Below are 23,409 nucleotides of genomic sequence, written 5' to 3' on the forward strand. Positions count from 1 at the left end.
TTGCTGTTGGCCAGTTGTTGGGTCCAGATGTAGCATAATTACAAACCTACCCAGCCAATGTGCGTGACCAGGCTCCTCCACAGGGGGTACAAAGAGGTAGGGGACCATATGAACTAGTTTGAAAATGCAATCCCCTCTCAAAAGGAGGACTGCAGTGGTCAAGTTCCACCTTGCGTCTCTGCCAGAGGCACTCCAATCGCTCTGTTGTCAGAGGATGAGCCAATTATTGGTGGCTGGACTCACACACTGCCTTCAGTGACAGTGCAGTTTTTCTCTAAAGTGCCCCAATTTTAGGGGCCACTTCTCATCTCCCCAACGGTTTCTTGTGTGGGAGAATTTGGAAACCTGATAGCTTTTGATGAACATCAGTCTCTTTGTGACAGCATGGCAAGCAGATATCATTATCTGGTGGACAGTTGATTTGGGGCTGCTCTCCTCTCTCTGTCTGTATTTAACTACAGGCCAAATGATAAATGGACTGAATTAAGAAACAATTATGCTTCAAATACAGGGAGGCTCATTCTTTGAGAATGAAGACAGCCGGGCTGTACATCTGACTGTTTTTATTAACACAATAGTGTGTGCTATTCTTTTAATTAAATGTGGTTTGACCACTCACCGCAGTCCGCGGTTGCTTCTCCCTCAAGGCCAGGCTGGCAGCTCATGAAGCACCGATAGGAGCCGATGGTGTTCTCACAGCGCCAGGTACCACACACTGTGCCGCCAAATTCTTTGCACTCATCCTGGTCTGTGAAAAGAGAGGCAGACAGATGTTCGTTAGTGACTGACAAACACAGGCGCAAGCACAACCACATGTGCTATCAGACACTAACGTGGACACATGCACCCCCGCACACTCTTTACTATTCCCTTCGCTGTTCCTCTGCTTCCAGTGTAATGGTTATGCAGCAGGAGTCGGCCAGGGGCCCTGTGGTGTAGCTGTCCTCAGTAAATGCAGCAGGCAACAGGAATGGCCAAGAACAATATTATCACAGCAACTAAAGAACTTGTGAAGGAGCTAAAGGGAGACGTTCCAGTGGGAGAAACACCTCCTGCTCACAATGGGGTCATTCATACTTCCCTCGGGAGAGAAGGAGTTCACAACTCCAACCACGTAATCCAGGCACCCTTCAGTACTGACACTATGGAGGAAAAGTCTCTAAGCCAGGTTTGAACACTTTGACTGGAGCCCAGTCCCAACTGGCTATAGGTAATCAATCATAGCCGACTGCACACTCCAGCCGCAATGCCGCATAATGATCAGCTGATGGTGACACGTGTGTTTACTCAGACAAACAATACCTGAGGTCAGCAATTGGGATAAATAATTACTAATACATACAGGACATTTATTGTACATATTCTTTTTATTCTGCTCTTCTATTCACTATCCACTTGCTGCTGGAACAATGCAAATTTCCCCATAGTAGGACAAATAAAGGAATATCTTATCTTACATTGTTCCTGAGTTTCATTCATCCTTACCTTCACAGTCAGCCATGTCTGCGTTGAACTTGAAACCAGCCTCACACAAGCACAAAAAAGAGCCATCAGTGTTGATGCACTGCCCCCGAATGCACACGTTGTCTTTACTGCATTCATCCACATCTAAGCCAGAGAGAAGCAGAAAAGAAAGGCTGACAAACATAGATAATCTGAGAAAGTTTGGGTTGAGATATGTTATTTATTAACTATCACAAAATATACCCATTTATCCTGTCTCCATTAAAACACAATTCTTTTTTTGTATGTATCACAAAAAGAATGTGTAATTAAGCGCTTGTCTGAACACAAGATGCATGGGCCATTTGGAGCACTTATCGGTGTACTGGCAAACAGGAAACAAGGGAGAATAAAAGCATTTACCTAAGCTTTTCAGGCTGAGAACATTTCCCTTCGACTCATAGGAATTAATAATGAATGCTGTATGCTTGATTACCTATAGATTGGCGGATAATTGCTGCATTACAACATAACTTGTAAGGTACTTGGACCTGGGGTAAAAGGTGGGGGCAAGGCAAGAAAGCGGGGGGAAAATTAATCAAGGTCTGTCTTCTTTTTCCAACCTTTGATAATCAGATGAATCTCTCAGAGACGACAAGGTAAACACCCACTTGCAAAAGATAGGGAGGAAAAAAAACATCAATTCTCCAGACCATAAGTAAACACATAAATATGCTGTGACTGGATATCTTTGGAGGTAATTCAAGGACTTCAAAGTCTTTTTGAAAGGCAGAGCAAGTCTATGGCACAACCTGATGATTTGGAGCAAGTGAAGAACTGTTTCAGTCTGCTGTCAGGTCTTTATTATGTATGTTCTGGTTTTGCTTAAAGACTGGCCAGGTCGAGGCATCAAGCATCATTTTGTCCTTCCCTGACGAAAACTCATTTCTCATCAGGGGACAAAAAATTCCCATATACTCACAAACCCTGTGTTAGAGGAGTCTGGCTTTCATTGTGTCAGCACTGTACACACAATGGTGGACTGCAAGAAAATATACGACAACTGCTGATTTATTGTATAATTAGAGCCCTGTATTTGTTGTGGCAAACAGCCAAAGTACCTGATGCAGGCTTAGGGAGGTACAGGGGACAGTATTTAACACACTCCAAGGCCAAGGTCTCAAAAGAACATCCCTATACAAGGAGGGACCCAAGTCTGCAACAGGACCAAACGAGGTCTTATCGGTTCCTAGACCGAGAGATCCAACCCTACCTCCATCATGTCATAATGGGACATTTAAATGCCAGCCATCCCTTTATTTACTTAACTTACCTACAACAACTACCAGAAATAACTCTGATTCAATTCTGGCATCCTGGCCAAAGTTATTTCATATATTTTGGCAGAAAATGCTCAAACTTGTTGGGAAAAAAAGTCTTCCTTTTCTGATGATCAGCCTACATTCCTCCCCCACCCCATTACTGTAACCTTAGACAAGTGATGAGGACATGGCCCATTACATAGTAAGGCTGGCCTGAACACCCATGCCAGCGGTCCCAGGCCTCAGCACCTAGAGCACAATGGTGAGGACACTCCATCATCTTGCCTGTACTACAGGAAGAAACTTGTCCAAGCCAGCAAAGTTACTGTAAAATGACTTGAACACTATGTGCTAAAAGCCTGTATTACATTATTACCAACTTTGACTCTGCCTCACCCAATTACACAAAGTCATAAAAATCATGTGAAAAATTATTTCCCAAAGCTATTAGTCTTAGTGCTTCAGCATGTCACTATACCTTGGCACCCAGTTCTTCCATTGATGGTGGTATATCCATCAGGACACATACATGAGTAGGAGCCATCAGTGTTCAGACAGTCTCCTTCTCCGCAGATCCCCATAGTGGTTAAACACTCATTGATGTCTGTCACATACAAGCACAAACATACGCACACAGCTCTGTCAAGATGCCGGTATGAAGTAAGTCACTGGAAATGTTTGACCATTAATAGTATATCTTATGCATCATGTGATCAACAGCTTGTGCGTGTGTTTGTGTGTGTGTATACCTCTGCAGGACATCCCATCCACCAGCTCCAGACCAGCAGGGCAGGAGCAGCTGTACGAACCAACAGTGTTTGTGCACTGGCCTCTGAGACACAGGCTGGTGTCCTCACATTCATTAACATCTGGATTGCCACATACACAGACGTCATCAGCACAACACATTCACACCAGCAGTAAATCACTGGGTAACACTCCAAATTTGCCTGTCACATTGATGAAGGCTTTCCAGACCACAGTGAATATGTCAGAGAAGTCATGTAGCAATAACTTCTTATTGTAGCGTGCACAGCCATTGTAAATTTTAGTGACTACAGTGAACAACCCAAGACACTTTACCTTCACATGAGAGCCTGTTGGGTGCCACTGCAAATCCTGGGTCACAGGACATGCAGGAGAAAGCGCCCACTGTGTTGGTGCAAACACCAGTGGGGCACACACCTGGGGTCTGGCACTCATCAATGTCTGAGACAGAATAAGATAAAAAAGTTAACTATGGGCTAACATACAAAGAAAAGGCACCTTTAAAGAGTCAGTTTTTTGACAGTTCACTCTCTTATCTTTTAAAAATAGTTAATGGCGCCTTGTGACTCAGCCCAACATACAATAAGAAAAGCCCTCTTTATTACATCGCACTGACAGTGTTTTATTAAAAAGAGTGGAAAGATAAGAATGCAGGATAGTCACTGAATCCAAAACAGCAAGCTATTACAGGTGGTGTATAATTACTGTATCTACAAACAGTCACTGGCTCGATGTTATGTGATCATTGGAAATTCCATGAGCCGGTACAGATTGTATTTCTTACTTGGAAAATAGTGTGGACCATTGTTAGGTGATTGAGATGGCTCGGTTTTGCCTTTGGGTGAGCAGAACAAGTTCAACAGGGTGAGCTCACAGCAATAGATGGAAGGCAGGGGAGTGCTTGACTTCATTTCCAATTAAGTCCTCAATATTTTCCACAGCATCAGAGACATCCATTAAAATCCTATCAGAGGCTGACTTGGACTCAAACTTGTTTTGTAAAACACATATCAGTTGTGGATCTTCCTCCCAGGCTAAATCCGCACTTCCATTGAAAATCACACCACCGTATATATGAATAACAGAGGCTATGGATGAATCCATTTAAATAATCACTCCTTTTCTGCTTCCCATGAAGTCATGACAGATTTAACCTCCCTGGATTCGTCCAAGGGTCCGTTTCGCTGCATTGATCTCATATAGCATGTCATGACAAATTACTGAGTTCAGTAAAAGATTTTCTGTAATCACGTAGTTGATGTAACAAGGTCTGGTCAACCTTAACCTAAGTCGAAGCCATAGTGCCAGTGTAAGCTCTCCTACGAAGGCAGAGGTCTTACCTTCACAGCCATAGCCATCCTCAGTAAGTTGCAACCCGGTCCCACAGCCCCTGCAGGTGTAAGATCCTGGGGTGTTCAAGCACAGCTGGCCCGGGCACGTGTTAGCCACCGAGCACTCATCCACATCTGGACACAGATACACAGACTCATCACAGTATAGATTATCATCTCTGGCTTCAAATAAATAAAGCCGCTTAGTTGTAATCAAGTTAGATCAGTAATGACTGAAACAAGGAATTACAAGTGTCGACACCTCTGTCTTTTGTGCTGAACTATCTGCAGGACATTTGCCTGACATCATTTTGTTCTATTTGAGGGCTGGTGTCTCATTGTGTTGAGAAAGGATTATATGAGCGGTGCCAGAGGTGGAGGGCTCCAGGATCCAGCTATGATGTGATGTCTAGAAGGAGTATTTTGGGATTTTGAGCACAGATGAAGGGGTTTTTAGTCCAAGCTGTCACACCTGATGCTGTTTACATACAACCTACCCCAGCTGGGGAGCAACATGTTTAACAGAACTGGCACATTCACTTCTAACCGCAACTTTGATGGGTATTGGTATTAAGGCATGAAATGGCAAGCCTGAATCTAAGAGGTTGCACACCTGTGCTCAAGTATATAAACATAACAAAGTACATTCTTTCTAAAACATAGCCAGAAGTCTCACCGTCACATTGCTGTCCATCCTCAGAGACCCTGAAACCAGGTTGACAGGTGATACATGTGAAGGAACCCTCTGTATTTGTGCATGTTCCCTGGGGGCATGCAGTGGGCAGTGCACATTCATCAATATCTGGAAAGAAAAAGCAGACAAGGTGAGATATGAACTGCAGGACTGTGATGTCTCCAAACCAAGAAAAGCCTTGGAAATTTTCAAAGACAGGCAGGAAGCATTTTTACCACTGGTGTTAGTGCAATATGGCTGTGTTTAATAGAATTAATGTTATTCAGGGCTTTTTTTGAGTAACTGTGTGTAATGAACAAACCTTCACAGAGCTCTCCGTCATATGAAACTTTATATCCTGTAGGGCAGTTCTCACAGGTGTAAGAACCTTCTGAGTTTAAACAGATCCCGTTGGCACAAGTAGATAGGGATTGGCACTCATCAACATCTGAATAAAACATGCACATCAGGACAGACATCTCAAAAAGACTGCATAATATGTGCGGCAGTTGCACAACAAAGGACTTTTAATGGTGAGTTGACAAACTGCCCAGATGTGTTCAGTGAGACAGTGAACCGTTGTACAAGTGATTTAATCCTGAATAGGCTAGCGTGTGGACTCACCTTCACACCTCTGCTGGTCTTGGGACACTCTGTAGCCAGATTTACACCTGGTGCAAGTGTAGGAGCCCTCAGTGTTGGCACACACCCCAGCTTGACACAAGTCAGCCTGGGTGCATTCATTCACATCTGATAACAAAAAGACCAGTTTCACCAGAGATCATTATGGTCTACTGATGTTTGATATAATTTTATTTTAAATCACTAGCTGGTATATTTCATACCTTCACATCTCAATCCATCAGCAGATGGGCCAAACCCAGGGCCACAGTTCTGGCAAGTGTAGGAACCTGCTGTGTTGATGCATATCCCTGAAGGGCACGCATTACCAGTTGCACACTCATTGACATCTAACAAAAAGAAATTATTTGCAGACATTATTCTGTTGTTGAGAGAGCTCCACGAGGAGAGTATGCAGTGATGAGTTACACCCTACATAGATAATCCTTTGCAGACCTTCACAAGCTTTGCTGTCTGAAGTGACTTGGAAACCATGGTTACAGGTGCATTTGTGGGTGCCCTCCAGATTGACACAGTGGCCGTGGAGACAAACTCCCTGGAGCGCACACTCATCTACATCTGGAGGGAATATACAAAAGGGGGGCCTCAGAAAATAGCCACATTATGCCACAAGGCTTCTGTAGTAGTGGAGAATTGTTGACAGAGCTGTTGTTGCTTTGAAATAGGAAATAAATAATGTCTCACTGATCCTCTGACAGACAGTTACCTTGGCAAATGTTCTGCTGTGAAGGTTTGTAGCCTTGGAAACAGTTGCACCTATAGGAGCCCTCAGTGTTGACACACCTCCCATGACCGCAAACCGTTTGGTTCAAGCATTCATTTACATCTGAGGACAAAAGGGAAAGGAAACATGTGCAGCAATATGATTTTAGGTTTTATCTTGCCAAAAATAAACTGTGATCAAACAAAGTACTGTCAAATTATAATGAAAACATTCAACTGCAACAAATGAAACAATGTCCTGAGGGACCATTTCTTTGGTAGTAAGTAGTTCCAATGGAAACAAGGCAAACAGCATGTAGCAAAGAAAGAGAGATCACTGTTGAATCGTTTAAAGTAAATAAAAAAATAAAGTTTGAACAGGGAGAACCTCATAAACACTGTTTCTAGAGATTTTGAAAAACAGAGCCTTCAAACCTGGGAAACCCTAACCCTACAACTGAAAGAAAGAGAACCAACTGAAAAACGTAAAGTCCCTGTAAAGTTGCAGCATGAAGATAAAGAAAATAACAAAACGCTGTACAAGTATCTAACAGCAGTAAAGAGGAAACAATCACAGCATAATTAGTGTGCAAACAGCAGTCATTAAATTACATAAGTACACAGACCCAAGCTTCATTCATGACAGCTTTGTACTATTTGCAGCAGTAGCTGTCTTTTCCACTTCATAAGTCAGAACAATTGACCCAGGGATTATGTGGAAAACCTCATGCAGAAATAATGTTTTATAGTGAAATTTACTAAGTGTTAACAATGGCAATTTTTTTAGGTCTCATGAAGGTGTGGAGAGAGAAGTCAACTGAGGTATGATTATGTGAGTTAGAGACAGAGAGGACACAGTGGAAGACAGAGGAAGGCAAAGGGGGAGAGGAAGGAAAAGAATTTGTCTACAAAGGAGGTGGAGAGAGGACGTTACTGAGAGGTGATAGAGACTCTGAAATAGAGAACTTGAACGGTGAAAACACAGCGAGAGAGTTACAGACTGGGTTTTGTTTGCCTAGCTGTGGGCACTGCCAGACTTCTGTCAGTGTGGCCTGATACTTTGTTTCTGCAATCACTCGGCATCTTTCAGGCCTCTGTGATAAGCCTTGACAAGGGAATGGAGCTGTTTTCTCTATCACACCAGCAATTAGGCTTATCCACGATTCGGCCAATTGGACCCAAACTACTGAGCTACCGTCAATTGACTGAGGCAAATGCTGGAAACCCAGAGCTCATGTTGCCTGTTTTATGTGACTCCCACAGTTTCAGACGTGTACTGTTAGTCCTGCCTGTGTGGATGTTGGAGAAAATGCATTTAGCTTCAGTGTTATCCCCCATTTACCAGGTTCCTCTAAATTATTATTTATACCACCAGCACATATTTACATGGAATGAATAATACTAGTGGACTGGCAAACCTTCTGAATAAGGTGGTGCATTTTTGGAGGTCAGGAAGGACATCAGTGAAAAATAAATGATAAAGAGCTCCAAAGCTGATTTTTGTATTTTGTAATGTTCATTCAATTTTTCAGGTTTTTACATTTCTGGACATTTTATTCCAGGGGCTTAGTTTACCAAACATAATAGAGGGGTGCAGGGTTACAAGCAGAGAGGGTGTGTAAGTAATAGCAGTCAGGTTGATTTGTAGGGACGCTTTCAGGCTAGAAGATGCTAGCACGTTAGCTTAAAAAACACACATTGAATGGAGTTTTTCAGCCCTTTGTGCGTTCACAGCTAAAAATCTGTAGTTAGAGTTTTACAGTGGAGCATGACAACACTGTGGATGAGTGAGAGAGTTTGTTTGCGTGTCGAGACCTCTTCGCAGTGGGGAATTGACTGTCTGACCTCCTCATATGCCTCCTGTGACGGCTCTGTTCTCTCACCCAGCTCAGCAGTGGTAATAAAGTCATGCTGGTCTCCACTGAGCCCCAGAGTACAGTGGTCAGAGCTTTCCAACAATAATGCACCGTTTGTTCAAGGCTGTGGCCAAGAGAAAATATTTGGACTCTCCCAAATTGAAGTATTATAAACAATCGTTTTACGGAGGCCAGTGATATCAGAAGATCAGCAATAACATGGCGAATGTGTTTAAACAATATTGGTTATATGCAGAGGCTGCTGGGTGGAGAAAATGATATATCATACATGGAAACATTGAATGGAGTGGGTGGGTGGAGTGTTGCACTCCACCCACAATCACTGTGGCTTTGGGCTGTCATGTGGACCTAGTAGTGGCCCACACTTGTTCAAGATGATCCCCATCAAATGAAATTTATTCTAACATTTTCTGCATATAGGCAGTTTGTGTCTCCGTCAGTGGTTTGAATGAAAAGCTTAGCTCTGTGAAATGCATTTAGCCCATGGTATTCGTTGACCTGCTCTGCATCACAGACTGTCAACAGGTTTTAAACAGCCCGACTCGTTGCCATGCCGTCTTGGTTATTTTTGGTGATGCACACCGGGTGCAACAGTTTCATCTACGTAAATGTTACCTAAAACAGGAAGCTATTATGACGTAAGAGGGAAACCACGAGGAGTTTGGGATTGGTTGGGGTGGTGTTACTGCTATGATGGAGTGTTAGGCTGCCTTACCCACACATCTTTCACTGACAGGCCTGAAGCCCGGGCCGCAGGCTTGGCACTGGAAGGAGCCGAGAGTGTTGACACAGATGCCATTGGGACAGGACCTGGGATCCCTGCACTCATCTACATCTGCTCAGGGTGAAGATGGGATATAAAAATAATCACTTCAATTAGCTGACACTTAAACAATGTGCGCATGTGTGGGAGAAAGCATGTAAGGTCACAAACACAAACCTATGCAAACACACAATCACTCTGTCAAGAACTGACAGAATTCTCTCATAGTTTTCTTCCTGGCTACAACTAGAGGAAAATAAGCGTGTTTTGTTACTGGGCTACACATAAACTCATGGCAGCAAACAAATAGCTCTGGCAAGAACTGTGCTGTTATAAGAACTTGACTGTGTTTGTATGTGCGTGTATACATGTCACCTTCACACAGGCCTCTCCAGGACTTGGCGTAGCCACTGTTGCATTCACAGGTGTAAGATCCTTCTGTGTTGACACATTTGCCATTCTGGCACTTGTTCGGCATGTTGCACTCATTAATGTCTGCCAGTTTGAATAAAAACCAGGGAGAAAGGAAAAGAAAGTGGCTATTGTGTTCCTCAGCATTAATTAGGGCAGGATGCTTTTTAAATGAACAGTGCTGACTGACAAGAACTTGTGCTGTTCTAGCAGAGTCAAAACAGCAGTCTGTAGTGACTTTCATCCACTAGAAACATTATATCTCATTCTGTTTTTCTTGGGCAACATCTCACCTTGACAGAACTTCCTGTTCTGGGTGATCACCTGGCTGTAGCCACTGTGGCACTGGCAGGTGTAAGAGCCATAACTGTTTACGCAGCTGCCCTTCCCTTCACATGGGTTCTCGTCGCACTCATTCACATCTGCAATGGGCAACAGAGAAAGGCAAAGAGTAGGAGAGTGATGAAGTTTGAATTATGTGACAGCATGTTACAATTCAGTCAGCATGGCGGCATAGTGGTTAACGCTGTTGCCCCACAGCTAGGAGGTTGCAGTTGCCGGCCTGGGGCCTTTCTGTGTGGAGTTTGCATGTGTTTCCTGTGGGTACTCCAGTTTCCTCTCACCATCCAAAGACATTCATGTTGCCTGGAGGTGTGAGTGTGAGTGGCTGTTGGCCCTGTGATGGACTGGCGACCTGTCCAGGGTGTACCCTGTGCTCGCCCAATGTGAACTGGGATTGGCTCCAGCACTCCTCACGACCCGGAAACGGACAAGCGGTAGAAGATGAATGAATGTTACAGTTTGATCTCAACACAAACTGTTCACTTTTCAGGCTGTCACTGTAGTTCCTCTACTACACAGCCATTCCTCAGGAATGGGCCTGTGCTCAGGCCAATGCCTTCAGTGTGAGACAAGGGATTAGAGCATTGTGGCAGCTCTTTGGATGAGCTGTAGGCTGTTGTCTGGCATCGCAGAACAGGTCAACATAAACAAACAGATCCCTTTCATTTTGGCTTGCTGAATTTCTCAAGGCTTCTATGCAATGTAATGGTTTATGTTGATGACTTTCTTGCATTGAGATAATGATAGACAGTCACTGGGGCCCCTGGTGTCAGCAAGTATGTATCAGTATGCCCCTCCTTCCTTTTGAGCGTTTACTCTTAGCCCTATCTTACCTTCTCTCTCTTAATGTTTGCCTACCGATGCAGTTGGTCTGCAGTGCGCTGAGCTTGAATCCTGGTTCACACTGGCAGGTATAGCCCGTCTGCACAGGAACACATTTCCCATGCCCACATATGGTGGGCGTGATGGCACACTTGTCAATATCTAAAAGAAAAGACAGATGTGCACAGTAATTACTTTGAAAGCTGACAAAGACATTTGTCACCTAAAGTTACCTAACTCCACAGACACCGTAAAAAGTCAAAAATGCATTCCAGTAACACATGTTGTTTTCCACTGGAACCCATCTTGCTGTTTTATAGGTGGGGTCTTGGATGCGTGGACAGGTTTTACAGCACCATAGTGTTCTAACAGGTGGTATGGAGAGCTTACAAAGAGGGTCGACAAGAAACAGGTCATGCAAAGTAGAGCCTGACATTAATGTTTTTCTTTTTCCATCCAAATGGACTGTAGTGAAAGAAAGACAGTGAACTGGGCGCCTGTGTTTCACTGAGGAGGAAAAAAAAATAGCTACAGTATTTCTTTTTCTATAGGATTATTGCAAATTCTCTTCACCTCCTTAACCTTCCAACCACACTTCACCTCGCTCTCTCTATCACATGCACATACTTTCACTCTGTCATTCCTTCTTCCTGAATTTGTCACAAATCTGGCTTCTGTCAGACTAGGATAAGTTCGCCTGCCAAGAGGCACACTCTGTCTTGGTTTTTCGCCCTCTCACCCTCTGTGCAGTGCCGCATCTTCAAGCCAACTTGGCTTTGAGAAAATGGGGTCAAAAAAAAAAAAAGCACAATACAAGCTCTGCGCAGCTTAACTCTGGGTCAGCCTGAAAAAATGTCTCATGAGAAATGATGTTGTCTGCCAGCAGTTAACAGAGAACATAAAAAATGAAGAATTTAGTTTCATGCTGTTCTTACGCATGGTTGTCCTACAACCTCAAACCCACTTGGTGATTTTAGATTTACATCCAGTGCAATAACCAAATTTACATCATTCCTTGTGTGTTTTTATTACTGGATTTACATCAGTTATGTTTGCTCATTTCATTCTGCTGTCCATATTTTATTCTGCTCTGGCAGTGATGTCATCATTTACATTTAGTATACAGCAAACTTGATCACTTTAGGGTTTTTCCAGTACTTACAAGTTTATTTGTTATTCTTGATTCATCCAGAGAATTAAGGACCAGGAAGATTTCTGTTTACCTTTTCAAGAAGCAAGATAGCAAGCTCAGTGTCTCCAGTCTGAGATAGACTTGGCGACAGATGTGGTGGGAGAGCTGTATTTGTCCTTGTCATGTAATCCTTCCTCTGAATCCCAAGATTCTTTTTACATTTGGAACTTCAGAAACCTTTTTTCAAGGTTTTTCTGTCACAGCTTCTTGCATGGTCCCTCACTAGTTTCTCCCTCCTTCAACTCTGGCAAACCAATCATTGCTTGACGTAAAATGCATCACTATAGGTGCTCCAGCATTGAAACCTCACCACAGACACCAGATGTCAAACTTAGCATTCTGTGAAAACCTTTGGCAAAGGCTTGAATGTAACAGAAATTCTTTATATGTAAAAGTCCTGTACTTCAGCTTTAAAGAGCAAACTAAAACATAGAGAGCACTTGGGTTAATATAGTAAGCACAGTTGTGTCTTGGTTTTTCTATTTTATCTTCATAAAGGTTTGTTTTTTGTTTTTTTTTTTTAATATGTGTAATTTTAATTTATTTTGATTTAATGAAAGCAGGATTATACTCTCAGATTTCAGATTCAGATTTATTTATATAGCGCCAAATCATAACAAAGTTCAAGGAACTTTATATGTAGAGCAAGCCTAGACCAAACTCTTTACCCTCTAAGTAGTTATTAGAGAGAGAGTCACAAGCCTTGGTGAAGCCAAGGTGAAAAGGGTAACACCACCATATGCCCAGTGTTTAATTCATATTGTTTAATGTGTGTGTTACCTGTGACTGAGCCTGTTTGGATCTTGTCATTTGAATCTGGACTCAGGTTTTTGATTGACGAGTCTGAAGAAGTGTCTGTCAAGACAGTGTGGGTGAGTGTGAATACAGAGAACCACTAATGCTACCTTAATAGCAAAGCTATTTTGATGCACTGCTTGTTTTCCCAGCCACTGGGATGGTCTATAAAAATTATCTCTTCTCTCCAGGCTAAAACAGTACAATGACCAAAATATATCAAGCTGATTTAATGAATGAAAGGAACCTTCAGACGTTGTTTTCACAGGCATGTGGGAAGAGCAGACAAGAACTAAGTCCACTGATAATGCTCAGGATTGTGTGATTTACAGAATACACATCGTGTGTCTATGCCTTATTCAAACTGCTCCTGGCCTTTGTGCTTAGAGATACTAAATAAAACCACACGAAGCATCAAACAGCAGTGCTGAAGCATTTGTCAACATGTAGTGTTATATGATCAGTGTGAGTAAAGCCAAGAGAAAAATACCTGGATATTTCAGTGGTGAGTCAGTCACAACAGCTGGCTGAAACAACAACAAAAAAAAAAAAGCAAATATTACTTGCCAAAAAAGGATTCTGGTTATATTTATTACTATATTTATATTGATACAGTATGTCTGCTTTTGTGATCATATTTACTTCTATTTGGGAGTGTTTACCTATAAAAATGTGGTCTGAATAAGTTAGTTATCATAATCATAACAAACTCTCCAAATGAGATAACTATAGTATATCGTCTTAAGACAAACATTTCAAAAGCCAAGGTAGGGAAGGAGAACTTACCAGGTTTAAAATTTCCAAATCTGCCATGAAAAGGAGAGAAAAGGAAACATTTATCAGTAGCAAAAGCTGACATTCTGTTCTGTATCAACAAGTACCATTGCGTACAACAAACAACATACATAAAACCAGGGTTCTCTTTAAGCATTGGACTTGCAGCTTTGGAGGTCTTCAATTCTAATAAAACAAAGCTTATGGCACATTTATCCTATAAGCCAGATAGAGAAGACAGAGAAAGTTCTGCCATAATAGCATTACTGGCCAACGAAAAATGCAAAGACAGACAGGGAAACCGATATCCCTGATAATGAAGACAAAAATCCCTAAATATTTACAGAGTCATCTCCTGACATCAATCAAAATGCCGTAGCTGTGCCAGTGAAGTATCGCACAAGCACTAGGAAGATGCATTTGCAGCAAATCCTGAAGATCTCTATATATGGTTGACATGGATTACTTATGCACGTTGCTTTGATGCTTACAGGGGTTTAACTTTGATGACCTGTGGACATGAATACTCATCTGAGTATGCTCTATGTTGGATCAAGCATTTATTTATGGTGCACAAAGCATCCTGTTGATGTTTGGATTATTAAAAAGGAAGCCAATCCATAACATTTTACAGAAATAAAGTCATTGTGTAATCTCTCAGCTGCCCTGCATTGTTTATGCCATGGGCTGTGGTAAAAATATTCAAGTACTTAAGTGAATACCATGTTTGGATAACTCCTAAGTGTATAATTTGTACTGAACATTCGGCAGCAGCAACTATTCATCTCCTTAACATTTAGAATAAACATTCATCAACCTAAAAGACAACTTGGCGGAGATTTCATCAACCAAGGCTTCAATTTTCACCTTCGAGCTGACTAGGTGTCTCTCTGTCTGGGTGAGAGGGATGGAGAGGCTGCTGTGGAGTCAGAGGGTACTGGGGTTCCTGATGCTCCTCATGGTAGTCTGGGTATTGGGACACTTGTGGTGTCTGTGGGTAGATGGGGAAGTCCGGCCTGCTCGGCAATGGAAGTGAAGGCTGCGAGGATGGAGGCTGAAGATAAGTTGGACTCTGCTCCTCCCACGATAGCCCTGTGCTCTGCAGATCATCTTCTTCCAGCTGTCTGAGAGAAATCTGCACATCAGAGCGAGAGTAGGTATATCCATGACCAGCTGGGCAGATCTCCTTGAAATGGTCTGCAGGGAGGGAATCACAGAAAACAATGAGCCACAAGAAACACTGTCTCTGCATTGAGCTGGCAAACTTGTGACTCATTTTTGTCTAATGTTCACAGCAATACCATAAGTCAGTCGTGTAATATTGTTATGTTGAGCATGCTGTGCTTCACTGTGTGTTGTGAATGGGGGGGGGGTTGGGTTTCAGGATATTGTTGTAGAACATGAGCTGGAAAGCCAGTGACAGCTGTCACAGAGAGCTACTGGGGAGAGATGGAGTGAGGGAGAGGATTTGGAGAGATTTGGAGATCTTTACAAACAAACAAACAAAACTACTCAAGTGTTGGGGAAGTAGAACATCATGTCATACTGACTGACATTTGAGCTGTTTGCTGTGGAGGCATGTGAATGAGAGGCGTATGGAGGAAAGATTGGCTGGTTACTTAAAAGCAGGAAGACTGCACCTCTTAGTATCCGAGCCCATCAAACCTCAGCAATGGTGAATCCATTACAAGTGAGAAGGACTGTGTCCTCTACCTGACCTGAAACCAGCAACTCTATGCCAAAAGAGTCTGGAATATACATATGGGTAATGACAGATATGTGGTCGCTGTAAATACTTGTGTAAATGCAGGAAATGTGGGTATGATAAGCTACTGAATGATGAATTTAAAGTGGAGGGAAATAGGGCTATATATGATCAGGAGCCACATCAGAGAATTAAATATGGAATGAAAGTCAGCGTGCTCCTGTTACCCTCAAGTAATGGGCTTAGCTTGTTCGTTCAGAGCATGGCTTTTCAGGCAATACAAAAGCTAGCGTCCGAAATAATCAGAGGCTGTGAGTCTGTGTACTGTGTCACTGCTGGCAGAGCAGCACCATGGAGGTCTGAGTTTCTGATATCTGATCTATGACAATCCCCATGAATCACTGGCCAGTACAGACGCTCCGTAAAACCAGCCTGTTTCTCTCTCAGACTTTGAAGATTAGATCAGTATGAAAAAAAAAAGATGACAACTACTTCCCATGTTTCACTTGGCCAGGCTATTTATTTCTGCTGTGAAGTTTTGCCGGTCTATTAGTGGGGTTTCTCTCTGGAGGTCTGAGTGATAACACAAGACTGACTCCCACTATTATGTAGGCTCCAAAATATGAAAACTGTTATGTTTTTGGTCGTTTTCCACTCTAAACACATTTGGTTATTTTGAAAAGGTTTACATGCCTAGCAGAGAGCAAAATTATGTCTAACTGGTAAATATTCGTTGCCTCCTCTTTCACTACCATTGCTTGTCCTTGCATAAGATTACATATCACAGTTTATATCTGCAAAAGCCTTCAACCCTACAAATAGCTCTGGAGCGACAACAGTAAAAACCAGATATGGATGGTTAAGTTTGCAGATGGGTGGACGAGCAAAGCCTTGAGCAGGATCCAGACACATGCAGGAGCAGTAAGGAGAAACTTTTGCTGTACCGGATTCTGGTAGAGGGCAACGATCACATCCAGAGCCCCAGGCCTTGCCCACTCGGCTGCAGCAGCAGATCTGCTTAGTAATGTGTTGAGCGAGTGGAAGGGAGCAGGTGCCCACTGATACTGAGCGGTAGCACAATGCCCTCTGGTCAGACACAGCCTTGTCCGCTGAGGAGAGAGTCAAAACTGTCATGTTGCCCAGTCAAATATAGAAATAAATGGACACAGCTTTATGATCATGTGTTGTTTTGAGCAATACTTACAGACACAGTGACTCCTGGCAGAGTCTAACATGTAGCCTGGTTTACACGTGCACCTGTAGCTTCCTCTGGTGTTGAGGCATTCAGCATTTTTACAGATCCCAGGCAACAGGCACTCATTGATGTCTGTGAAATATGCAGTTTGGCAGTTATACAGTATTTAGTATATTCTGGTTATGGAAATATCATGAAGTCATATTTTTCCACTGGCAGAACATTATTGAACTTCCAATGAACCCCTCAACCAAACATGGTACAAGTATCAATATCAGATTTAGGGGTCTGCATTATGCATTAAGTATACTGAGCTTTTATGTTTAAAGAATGTAAGGCTTTAGAAAACATTTGCACCTTGAAAATAAACAAATTGGATTGCAATTGATTGTGTAGTCAAAACCACCAGGTGCTTGGGAGGTGATGAAATATGGAAACTTGTACACCTTTATATAAATGTAAGGAGTTATGACATTGGATAAATATGTAAAGTAAATTTGGCCACTGTATACTCAAAATCATGTATCCATCTGATCTGCACAATATTACAAACTTGAGGGGCTTTGGCAACCTGGACTTTCCTATCAGGGCAGTCAGGGAGACAGGGAGAAAGTTTTAGGTTACCATCATCTTCAGCATGTCTTCGTTACAGCGTTACACAAAGTCACAGCATGCTTACTTCAATGCGTGAAAGTTCAAGAAGTTTTTCGATGTCTGACCTGAACAATGTGCCGGAGTGACACGGTGGTCACTGAACTTTTGCTTATTACTCTAACAGCTCCAGAGACTCTAAGCCAAATGGAGACATGCTCCCCATTTTTTGTGCCAGCCAGGAGCATAGGGGGACATATTTCAGGCGCTTAGTCATGCAATCACACCGGGACCAGGCAAAGTTTGTTGTTCTACTGTGTTATAAAAAGAGTACTTCATTAGGTCTTTTCCCATTGCTTTGACGACTGGAACTAGACAGCCTGCCACCACAGATTTTCCCAATTCTAATTAATCTGCTCTTGTTTTGTTGTTTTGCTTCCTGCTGGAAAAAGTGAGCTTATAAAGGATTGAGGCTGATAAATTCTGTGGACTGAAGCAAATCCAGGGAATGCCTCAATGTCCCTTTTGTTGTGCAGTTGTTTCTTCTTTTCTTTTCTGTATTTCCTTTTGTTTTTCCATTTCTCATGGCCGTTTTCTATCTCTCTTAGGATGGACTTATTCTGAAGCTAAAGGTGACCCTACGATGACAGAGCCTCCGGCCTCGATGTTATGGCAATGCGAAGACCATCATTCCTATCTCTGCTGATACTCGCACTACAAAACTGGAATGAAAATATTGCGTGGTTTAGTTTAAGCAGCATGCTATCTGGTCAGAGTTCAGGTCAGCGTTGGGCTCAGCCTTCATCACATGGGGTCTTTAATCCATGGTCCCAGATTAGTGGTATTGTTACAGTCTGCTGGTGGGTTGATTGGGATTGAACTTGACTTCCATGACAACCTGTCATGACCAGAACTAATCTCAACATCTATTTTGAATTTATGCTTGGTTGATCTCATTAACAAATAGTCCCACTGATAAAAAAAAAAAAAAAAAAAAAAAGCAAGCGTCAATCAAATGCTTTTATTGTGGTTGTTTATCTTACTGTTAATCACAGCCATTGATGAATGCAATAATCTGCTTTACGTGTCTATCAGCCTGCTCGACCTTAGTTGGCCTCGTGTGTGCTTAACCTCTGGAAAAAGTAAATTTTACATTAGCACCTGCAGAATTATTCCTAGCAGTTGTAGGAAATTGGCAAGATTAGCCTCTTTATTATGTGTTGGTTGTTATGGCCAGTGGGAACACCTTATGACTACTTTGGGAGTCTCAAACCAGACATAATTTAGGAAGCCGAAATTCATCTATTACTGTGAATAGTGAATTCAAATTCTCAAATACGTCCAATGTAGTCATTACTGGCAACAGCTGATATTTACAGGCAATGTTCTACCTTATAAGCCTGATATCTTGACTCTGAGGCACTACACAATATGGTAAATGTCAATTTAATGTCATAAATGTCAGTGTTAACTTTTCATCGAGGTGATCCAAAATGTTCAAAGAGTTGCTCCTTGTCCAGTTTACCATCCAAAACCAGAAAGTGCACATGAAACTGTGTGGGCCTGCCATTGAACAAGCACAGTAACAAAGGGCCGATTGAGCTGAACTATTTACTGAGGAACAGCTTCTGCAGATAAGAACCCATGTCTGAAGTCAGAGTGTGGTGTAGGGCCCTGACCGGGGATCTTATCACATTGTAGTCAGGATGTCACTGACTGCAAGGGTCAGCCTACAAGTCCAGAGCAGTGCATCCTGCCTATTTCAAAGTATAAGACATGTCCTTATCTGTTCTTTAGAATACATAGCAAACAGGTCAGGAAAGCTGCCACAATTTGGCAAACTGGACACCATCCTGACAATAATGAATAAACTAGAAATGATTTTTGGGAATGGTGTAGCAGCAAAAGGGGACAGAGACTTAAAAGTGCCCCAGGAAATATTGCGGGCAACTGTCAGCTCTGCTCTTCTGGAAATCAGGCAATGAGCAATTGAAAGGGAGAAACATCTTGAAACAATAACGACAGAAAAGCGTGAATAATGGAAAGATAAATTTCCAAAATATTTGGCTCATTGATGAACTATTGGAAAATAAGTGTGACCTCGTTCACAGGTCTTTGTTTTTTAATGAAATATGTTTCCCAGCTCAATTATTACCTAAAAACATTGATAGGCCAGTCGATCTGAAAACACGTTGAACTTAATGAACCAGTGGTTGAGGCCTGTTACTGATGTAGCTAAACCTGTCCATTGGAGAATTGTGTTGTTACACACCATAGGCTTCAGTAAGCATTGCCTTTTGAAATATACCATCGTTAATCAAGTCACTGGCAGAACTAAGCTAAGAAAGGGATTGTCAGAAATGTGTCAGGATCAGTTGCCTTGCTCACAGGTCAAGCAGTGCATCTTCTCCTGTGTCTCCTGTGTCATTGAGACAAGGTTTATCTGTTCCATGTTGATTAATTCTGATACTTTATACTAAAAACATCAACAAATATAAATAGTCAAAAAGGAAGCTTGTCCACAGAGTTGATACTGTGGGTGGTTATTGCTTCTTGAACCACCACTCATCTGATTAATGGCCACCTGTGGGTTGCTGCAATGAAGGAAATCACACTGTATATTTAAGAGTGGCCTGAGTTTGTTTTCACGTACAGATGGATGGGTGATCTGGTGTTTCTACAGCTTTTCTTCTTCTGGTAGATTTGAAAAGGCTGAGCAATGAGATTTGCTTGCAAGTTAAGCTCCCTCAAAACACTCAAAAAGCCACATTTACCATAATCGCAGCCTACCGTAACATTCTCCAGTTAGAACCCAGAAGACCAATTAAAACAACAGCCACAGATGCTTATTGGCTGCTGAACTTTGACCCTGGGCCAAGGCTAAGTGTAGTCTTGACCTGGTTCCCATGGGGGGCAGACATAAAGCAAGGGACCTTTATACTTTTACAGGCATCCTCGGGGGTCATTTGATGCATGGAAACATATGGTCAGTAAGTTTTTATCACATCTCTGTCATTATATCTAACATAAACTATGTTTTTGTTATGAGTAAACTACCTATTAAAATATGTTCTGGGATAAATCAAATCATAAAATATCGAGCTGACATTTTCCAACATATTTTACAGCTTACCTTGACAGTGTGTGAGATTCATTCTTTTAAAACCTTTGGAACATTCCACTTGTCCATTCGCAATCACTGCAAATGCTGCAAATGGAAAGAGAAAGCAGAGCTTTAGAGGAGGAAAATGATCTTACAGTGCTGTACCTCTCTGTCATGAAGCATTGCACTCAATGCAGAGCGAGAAAAGGAGCTCAGCCTTAGGAGGGAACCATATAACTTACAGATGTGAGCATCTTAGCAAGAGGAGAAATTAGGGGACCCACAGCTGGGCCTCGAGGGACTCCAGAGTGAGTGTATGGAAATGGATCCCCATCAACCACGTTTATAAGACAGCACTGCCATCCAGCAGAATGTAACGATAACACTCGACGTCATTTATAATCATATTACCCATAACTCTCCTCAAGCCCCAGGGACAGATGAAGGAAGTGCTTATATCATAAATATGTCAAGGAAGCCTATGTGACAGGCTTGACCTTTGTCATCAACCACAAAATCTACTTAAACTTAAACAAGAAGTTAATGCTTTAACTGTGCACACAAGGAATGATGATTAATGTATGGATAACGGGAAAATTATTGGTCCTAAAATGATTTTTGCTTGTTTTCCCAGAGCAACAGAAGTCATATGGTGTGTACTTCAGGTGTGTATACATTAGGAGTTCACTGAGGTGCTGCAGTGAATAATAGTGTGTCTGTTAATGCCTCCTGCGGCCTTACTGTCACTAACAGAGGCCTGAAAACATCATGTCATTGCTTATTTGGCACACAGTCAAGCCCCAGCATGTGCAATTAAATGTAGAGAAGGCTCAATGTGGCTATCATCATGGCAAAGAGAAGGTGTGTATGTGTCAGTATTGTGCGTTCTGACAGAAACAAAGAACTTGTGTGTATGAGCATGTATAGGTTTTTTAACAGAGACAGGGTGAGTATTAGTAGCAGATCTTTCCATGACATAAACTGAGAGGAAAAATTTTTCTTCATACGGTGTTGAAAGGAGAAGATCCAACTTCTGATTTTGGAGGGGAAAATGTGTGTTTGGGTGAGGAGAGCTCTGAAAATAATGGCATGGTTATTAGTATGACGGAACTGTTTCTCGCTATTAGAGTCAAATTAAATTATAGTCATGAATCAGATGGCTCATAGCCACAATGGTGGGATTTTGCTGTATGTGGCTTCCTAATTATGATTATCATGAATCTGGTTTGCCCTTTTAGCATCTGAATGAAATGTAAAAATATTGCGTCTGCCAAAAAAAATAAACAAAATTTGATGGCGTGTGTGCAACAAAGTACATTATGTCTTAGCTTAGAGTCATGAACATGAATGGGCATTTTTCTTACAAAATAAGAAACAGGACTTTTTTCAGCACATATGTATTATGGAAGAATTTGCCTTGTTAACATTAATTTTTACTTGCTGCATCATCCAACGAGAGCAAACCACAGATAAATCATGACATCGAACAATAGGGTTCAGGAAACAGGCACAAAAGAAAGTAATGACAGTCTTTGCCTTGACACCATGGCTAGAACCATGTGCTTTAAACTTGCTGCAACAGAGATGAAGATTTGAAAACAGAGGTAATACATGCATAATATCACTCATGATATAACTAGAAGCGCTGTCCTTAGAATTTGAAGACCCAAATCCAGTGCTCGAAAAAAGACTTCATCTGTCTTCGATGCACAAAACAGCGTAATAACCCTGTAAATACATACTGTCAATGCAAAACCCAGCAATCAGTCAAGAGTTTGTGTCATATTCCCAGGAGTGACTGGAATGTGTGCCACATGGAGGTTTTCTGGGAACAAAGTCCTGGAAGCTGAGTTATGTTTTGATCCTGCTGTGACCCAGTGGACCAGGCAGGGTCAGTGTACCTGAGGACTGACAGAGCAGAAGTGGGTCAGAATTAAGGGGGCAATGGGAAAAGGGGGAACTGTGTCAAAGTGACGCTCCTGTTCCTGTCTGCCCACCTCCTCGTCGTCCTCCACACCCCTCTAATCCTCCTCCAAAGTTTCTGAGTAATGAGCTGTTGTGGTAGGGTGGTGGGCATGCCCTCCTACAGCGATGGGATCAGGGAAAGTCTGTCCTGAGTGACAGCAGGGCGCATATGCCAAGGGAAGCCCAGTGGGGGAGGTTCAAGAGTCTCAATAAAGCTTATTAGACAGGAGGAGAGAACCTCTGCAGTTAGAAACAACTTCAGCATGAAATAGCCCATTTTAAAGCTCTGCCTGTCTGAGACCGTTCTGAATGTTGCAAAAGTCTTCTAAGTATGTTTATTGGAATTGCGCTGACGTTAAAGAATGAGGTAAAATGTGTCATCATTGACAAGACATAGTCACGTTTGTGAAACTGAACACTGGACAAACCTTTCCCAGTGGATCTAATCTGGAAGACTGCACTCAACATTTCCTCAAAATGTGCTTCATTCCCTGGAGCCAATTATTTTGAAATTAGGTTTAAAAACCAGCTGCTGATAAAGGTTGAGGCATCAGCCCTCCTGAGTACTGGTTGCCTTCTCTAGGATGCAGTTATGATCAAAGTTTATGCTGTTTTGGCAATATGCCTGTGGATATTCTCATTCATTCATCCAGGTCATAGTCATATCCGGCCAGCAAACTGAATTGAAAGCAACTGGACTTGGATTCGTCTAAGATGATGGCAATGATTTAATTTTGCAATGTTGGAGCTAGGCTTCATAACTCAGTGGTTTAGTCTTGTTTGAGTCTTTGTCAACTGTTCTGGAAAATCATGAGCATGTCGTCTGAACATTCACCTCCAGAAAAGACGCTAAGCACCAGGACGACTTGGCCATGTAATTTTCATTATCATGCAAAAATAATTATGACCAAGGGATTTAATGATGTGTCCGTTCTCATGCTTGCTTCTACAGCCATTTGTGTAGAAAACAGAGTTATGGGGCAGTGGCTTGCA

General features: G+C 42.2%; 1 protein-coding gene across 1 annotated transcript in view; it reads right to left on the minus strand.

The window, feature by feature from the left end:
• Nucleotides 1–23,409, minus strand: part of LOC115035557 (latent-transforming growth factor beta-binding protein 2) — a 76,949-nt gene that overhangs the window by 13,658 nt on the left and 39,882 nt on the right. The window contains exons 9-31 of the mRNA XM_029493438.1: nucleotides 20,482–20,556; nucleotides 16,767–16,889; nucleotides 16,507–16,671; nucleotides 14,725–15,054; nucleotides 13,870–13,889; nucleotides 13,574–13,610; nucleotides 13,069–13,143; nucleotides 11,133–11,258; nucleotides 10,226–10,354; nucleotides 9,897–10,016; nucleotides 9,474–9,593; nucleotides 6,886–7,005; nucleotides 6,615–6,737; nucleotides 6,383–6,508; nucleotides 6,162–6,287; nucleotides 5,860–5,985; nucleotides 5,541–5,666; nucleotides 4,874–4,999; nucleotides 3,849–3,974; nucleotides 3,515–3,634; nucleotides 3,244–3,369; nucleotides 1,486–1,608; nucleotides 620–748 (exon numbers count right to left, since the gene is read on the minus strand). Of these exons, the coding sequence (XP_029349298.1) occupies nucleotides 620–748; nucleotides 1,486–1,608; nucleotides 3,244–3,369; nucleotides 3,515–3,634; nucleotides 3,849–3,974; nucleotides 4,874–4,999; nucleotides 5,541–5,666; nucleotides 5,860–5,985; nucleotides 6,162–6,287; nucleotides 6,383–6,508; nucleotides 6,615–6,737; nucleotides 6,886–7,005; nucleotides 9,474–9,593; nucleotides 9,897–10,016; nucleotides 10,226–10,354; nucleotides 11,133–11,258; nucleotides 13,069–13,143; nucleotides 13,574–13,610; nucleotides 13,870–13,889; nucleotides 14,725–15,054; nucleotides 16,507–16,671; nucleotides 16,767–16,889; nucleotides 20,482–20,556 (2,817 nt within the window). The remainder of the gene's footprint in view (nucleotides 1–619; nucleotides 749–1,485; nucleotides 1,609–3,243; nucleotides 3,370–3,514; nucleotides 3,635–3,848; nucleotides 3,975–4,873; nucleotides 5,000–5,540; nucleotides 5,667–5,859; nucleotides 5,986–6,161; nucleotides 6,288–6,382; nucleotides 6,509–6,614; nucleotides 6,738–6,885; nucleotides 7,006–9,473; nucleotides 9,594–9,896; nucleotides 10,017–10,225; nucleotides 10,355–11,132; nucleotides 11,259–13,068; nucleotides 13,144–13,573; nucleotides 13,611–13,869; nucleotides 13,890–14,724; nucleotides 15,055–16,506; nucleotides 16,672–16,766; nucleotides 16,890–20,481; nucleotides 20,557–23,409) is intronic.

The sequence above is a fragment of the Echeneis naucrates genome, chromosome 22, assembly GCF_900963305.1.
Source record: "Echeneis naucrates chromosome 22, fEcheNa1.1, whole genome shotgun sequence".
Taxonomy (NCBI): Eukaryota; Metazoa; Chordata; class Actinopteri; order Carangiformes; family Echeneidae; genus Echeneis; species Echeneis naucrates.